General features: G+C 53.4%; 1 protein-coding gene across 1 annotated transcript; it reads right to left on the bottom strand.

Annotated features, from left to right (window-relative positions):
* Positions 1 to 1,081: 1,081 nt before the first annotated feature.
* LOC104541178 (chromosome unknown open reading frame, human C1orf177) lies at positions 1,082 to 5,050 on the bottom strand. Its single transcript, XM_010185161.1, is given in 10 exon segments — positions 1,082 to 1,172; positions 2,146 to 2,276; positions 2,842 to 2,874; positions 3,189 to 3,317; positions 3,508 to 3,675; positions 3,982 to 4,116; positions 4,202 to 4,339; positions 4,519 to 4,635; positions 4,741 to 4,845; positions 4,979 to 5,050. Coding segments are annotated over 10 exon segments (1,119 nt in total).
* Between the last annotated feature and the right edge of the window lie 347 nt (positions 5,051 to 5,397).

Here is a 5,397-nt window from a genome sequence, read left to right as displayed (position 1 = left end):
ATCAGGAATGAAGATTCAGTGCACTCTTCAGCCTGAGGAGTTTCACATCCACGTCTTCTGTGTCCTTGAAAAATACCTTTGCAGCAGCTCTGTGGCCTTAGTCAGAGGTGTTCCTGCCCTCCCTTGGCCACAGCTGGTGCACCCTCTTCCAATGCTCTCTTCCTAGAGAAGCCTCTGGGCTTTCTCCTGAAATCCAGGCTGCCAAATGCCAGCAGTTCAGGTGCCAAAGCCCCAGGTTCCTTTAATCACATTCTGTGTTGGCCCAGACTTGTGCCACATTTCACAATCCTCTCATTGCTCCAGCAGCGTTTCTGCAGCCTGCACTCACCCACATCACTGCTCGGGCACTTCCGAGGCCTCCCTCCTTCGCTTGCCTTCCCAAAGCAATAACGAGTCTTTCCTCAAACCACCCCGATTTTACCTGTGGTCATGTATCTCCCTCAGCAAAAGATAATTGCAGATTAATTAGCATACTTAATCAGCCACAACTAACATGTAATTACACCTAGATTTAATTATTCCAGCCTGGTCTAAACACTAGTACAAGACTTCACAAAGGTCAGCTCTAAGGGAAGCAGTGTCCTCCCAGTACATTGTTGTGGCCACCCTTTGTTACTACTGACACAGCTCTCTCTTCATTTCAGTTTCTCCATTGCCTCGAGGTTTTGATATCCTACAGAATTTGGGCCGATGACACTAAATTCCCCGTAATCCCTTCCAGCTGCTTACAAACACTTGCCCTGTGAATTCAAGTGAAGCTGTGTGTCACACCCTGCCGTGAAGATCCTTGCACACAGCTGCTCTAAGGATGGCACGGGACAGGTACAGAGGCAGCCTTCGGAGAATGTGCAGTGTCTGGCATCCTCTTCACAGGTGTGTCACTGTTACAAAGTCTGAGGTGGAAGGAAGTAATTACTCAACAGAAAAGACAGCTGATTGTCTAAGGAAGAGTGTTTTATTACTACACAAGATTTGTTTCCTATCTCTGGTGTATCAGCACGCTGTAAGTATTTCACCCACTCCACCTCATCCGCTGGTGCGTCTGCCATTTACTTACTGATTTGGGCTTCCCAGGACCATCTCATGTCCGGGAAACAGCAGGGAGTTCTGCAGAGGTGTCTGGACAACGCGGAGCAGAAATCAAAGCACTCCAGTTGTTTTTAGCAACAGGCCTGTTTTTTGGATGCGATTCAGTGGGTTCAAATTAGTGACTGAATTAATCTCATTAATCTTAATGAGCACAGAGGTGAACAGAGCTCTTAAAAGCCTGGCTATTCCCTTCAAAGTACAGCTGTAGCTTGAAAAGTGATTTTGGGGCTAGTGCTATTTGATCAGAGATGCGTTTGAGTTCCAAGTCCTGCTCGCTGTTCAGATTTTTGTTTTCTTTAATTCCTCCTGGAACTGCAAAATTAACAAAGCTGGGCAATATTAAAAGCTAAATTTCATTATGCTTTCTCCATCACAGCATTGCTAACTTCTGGCTGCCCCGCTGGAAGCTGCCACGTTACATTGAACCAGAACTGATACTCAACTACTCTCTGGAGATCGAGACAGACCTTTGCAGAGCCGTCAGCCTGCGGTGCCATTGCAGCACTTCGCTGATCTTGGCCACAAGCAAAGGTGAGAACAGAGCAGAGGGCTGTCCTGGAGTCTCTCGTTAGTACAGCTCCTAACGGCTTCATGGGGTTTTCACGCTACCAATTTCAAAGCCCTTTGTGCTGAAACTGAGCCTTGTTATCTTCCTTCCTCAGATGGGTAAACCAAGGCACAGCCTGAGAAGGGGATTTTTGTTCAGGGCTGTTGAGCAATCCAGTGCTGGCACTGGGAATGAGTCAAGGCAGCCTGATTATCCCTCCACCTCCCACTTCCTTCCCAGGCTGCTGCCCCTAAACTTGATGCAAGCTGTTTGCCTTCACCCCCGCTGCAGCCAAATTGCATCTCACAAGATACAGCCACAGAGGGAACCTGTGGTGGGGCTGGTGAGCGTTTCTCAGTCCTGATCCAGTGCTTTAACTACACGATCATCCCATCTCACATCAGCTGTGGAGTCAGCAACCTGCACTCAGCCTCCCCAGAGCTGCTCAAGATGATATTCGTGTGAGCTGGTGTGAAACCGCTTACAGCCCCGCTGTGTGTCAGACTTACAACATGTAGGCATCTCACTTTGGGTAGCTCAGGTAGTACTGCCTGTCGTTCCGGTACAGGGACTGGTATCTCATCTTCTCAGGGTATTTTTCATGCTTGGTGATGTCGTAGCGACCAACACATACAGGGTTCTGGAAAGAGAAGTTCTTCCCTATCCAGAGGCAACATGGGGCAAAACCAAGTAGTGCCTTCACATTGCCAGTTGCAAAAAACACAATAATACGTGGCTTATCTTATCCAAACCAGGCCTGTATTTCAGGAGAGGGAGGAGGAGACACACTAATCAGTGCTAACCTGGCCTAACCCCTTCACAAGCAGTTGCTCTCATCACAGCAGACCACAAAGCAGCCGATCAGCTCTGCAGGCTCAAGCGTGCTTGCCAGTCACCCTCTGCTAGCTGTAGTGAAGGGCTGTCCACGTCACAACCTCCCCACCGAAATGTAATCTGTCGAGTTGCTCAGCAATTACGAAGATCTCTTCATCCCTGACCTCTTGCAAGCTGCCTGTTCCACACTCAGCTGGATAAAGGAGAGAAGCCACATGCCAGCCAGCTCCTCATCCCTAGCCAAGGTGGAGTATTTTGGACTAAAGCTTTTGCTCTGCTTTGAGCCCTGTAGGCTTTGTTCTGGTTCTCTGTGGGGAAGCTGCCAAGATGAATACAGCTCCAGGAAAGGGTACTAAGAGAAGAGCTCCTACCTGCACCGGCTCTGTAATGTGCTGAAGATGCTGCTAGAGGAAAAACTGCCTTTCAAACAGCAGAATAGGACCTTCTGGGAGGATACAAGGAGCTCCTGGCACCTTAAAGGACTCAAACCCAGCTGCCCTCATCCATGAAGTGCATCTGCTTGCTTGCAGCTGATGCAGAGCAAAGCTAAGGGGAAGGGCTGTCTGAGCATCCTTTGAAAAGGGCAAAGGCCTTTGGCTCAGAAGAGTCTTGCCCTCTCACAGAGGTGCTGGTAATGGATTGAGGATGGTCATGGAGGAAGCTCAGAGCCTTCTGAGAGGTTCCTGCATCCCTCTCACTGCTGTGTCCATTTGCTCACCTCATTCCCAGTGAAGAGGCGGTAGTACATTTTGTCGAATCTCTTGGCAGACGACTGGAAAGGAGCTTTGCTGGAGTACACTGATCTTTCAATGGGCTTTGGGTCGTATGAGCCTGGCCCCACTGTGTGCTGTGCAGAAGAAAACCTGTTATGTTTCAGCTTGCTCATAAACAAGAGCTGCACAACATCAGAGAGCGATCCATCTGTCCATCCATCCATCCATGCCCCAGGACCTAATGCATCCCCACCCCAGGCACCCGCTGCACCACCAGGGATGCCAGTGGTGCCAGCTGGTGCCTATGTCCATGCTCCCACTGACCACCTTCTTTGGGCACTGGCTGAGCGTGGCCCAGAAGATCCTCTCTGTAGGGCAGCGCGGGTTCCTCGGCAGGGTGCTGAAGCAGCCTTTCTTCTTGTTCTCCTTCAACATCAGCTCATCCACGAAACTCTTGACAGTGCCAGCACTCAGCTTGGCGTCTCTCCTCTCCTGGGACAAGGGAGCAGCATGGGAGGCTCAGATGCTGGTGGTCTCTTGGGCCACCCCATCCATCCCATGCCATGAGAGCTCAGCCCTGCCACTGCTCATGGGCATCAGCACGGTGCCTGCAACCTATTCACTCCTCAAACGCGGCTGTGTGACTGCGTTTTTCCAGGATCCAAGGGAACTCGAAGAGCAAAACCCAAGCAGGACAGCTGCTGGCGTAAGGCAGCTCTCTGTCCTTACACCTATGTGTTGGCAATGCCACAGCTCGCTTAGAAACCCCATCCGGAGCGGGATCCCAAGGCAACGCACCCCAAAGATGTGAAGGACACTCTTGACAGGCTTCGACTTGTCCTTCAAGACGCGCCGGCTGGAGCCGCACGCCCTCTGCAGCGTCTCACCGATGCTGCTCCGCAGATGGTAGGTGCCGGGTCCCAGGCCGCTGCCCTGCAGGCACGGGGGAAAGGCTACGCTCAGTGGTGGGACAGGGCCACCCGATAGGTGTGACCCCAGGGCAAGGGGCAGGACTCACCAGGACTGCCGGCAGGACACACTTTGGAGTCCTGCTGTCCATCAGCCCTCGTGTGCAGGTGGAGCGCTTGGCCCTCTCCTCCAGTCGGGCATAGGGGTTCCCCTGCAGGCCGTATGTGCCAGGTGGGGGGAAGCAGTCCTGCAGGAGATATGGGGTGACAACGGGCAGCCTCGGCAAGGGGGACAGTCAGCAGCCCAGCAGGAGGAGATGGCGCCCATGGTACCTCCAACCCTTGCAAAGGGCTGGTTCTCCAGAGGCATCAGCTTGGAGCGAAGTCCCAAGCTCCCCAGCACCGCCCGTCTCGGGGCATGCCGTACCTTGCTGGCATATCCGAACCGCGGCTCCCTGGTGTCGCAGATCCCCCGGCGGTTGGAGGACCGTGTCTCCTGCAGAAAGTCCCTGATGTTGTACGTTCCCGGGCCCAGCCTTTCCTGCTGCAGGAGGAGAAGGAGGAGGGTGAGGACAGGGCTGGGCAGTGCTGCCCACACCATTTGCCCTCAGCAGATGTGCACGGAGGGTGGATGAAACACAGCTCTTACCTGGCGTTTGCGCCTCTCCTTTATCTCCTTGAACTGGAAATGGGGCAGCCGACGGAACCAGGAGTCCTTCTCTGCTTTGGCCCAGTCAGAGACTGATGTTTTCCTCTGCAATGCAGAGGTGAGTAGGGTAGATGGACATGGGGAGTGCTGCTCCACACCCCACTCCTCTGTGTTCTGTGTTTGCTGAGCACCAGGAAAGCACCAGCAAGCTCTGGAGTGAACAGCCCACGTCCCACACCTCCACCGTGGGGTGCTCCCAGCCTGAGTACTTGGACCATCTGTGGACCAAGCTGATGGACTTTTGGACCATCATGTGCAAAAAGTCCCTGTTCAAGAAGCTGCTTCCCAGCAGGCACAGCCAGTCCAGGAGGTGAGGGCAGCTACACCGGTAAGTCCAGCTTTCCCCATACATCCAGGCAAGCCCGGCCGGTGGCCTCACCTGGCCGCCCATGTCCCAGGGGAGCACCTGCAGCCCCATGCTGGCACCTCTGGTTCCCATAACTGCAGGGGTGGCGGCAGCCGTCAACATGGCAGCCGTCACCATGGCACCCAGCACCCAGGTTCCCCTTAGAATGTCCCCTCCCAGGAGCAGACAGGGCCAACAGACAGCAGGGACAATCCTGATTGTTACATCAGCTTCCAGCCTGGCTAAAGCAA

The sequence above is a fragment of the Mesitornis unicolor genome, unplaced genomic scaffold (genome assembly GCF_000695765.1).
Source record: "Mesitornis unicolor isolate BGI_N332 unplaced genomic scaffold, ASM69576v1 scaffold17745, whole genome shotgun sequence".
Taxonomy (NCBI): domain Eukaryota; kingdom Metazoa; phylum Chordata; class Aves; order Mesitornithiformes; family Mesitornithidae; genus Mesitornis; species Mesitornis unicolor.
This window is presented reverse-complemented; position numbering and strand designations above follow the sequence as displayed.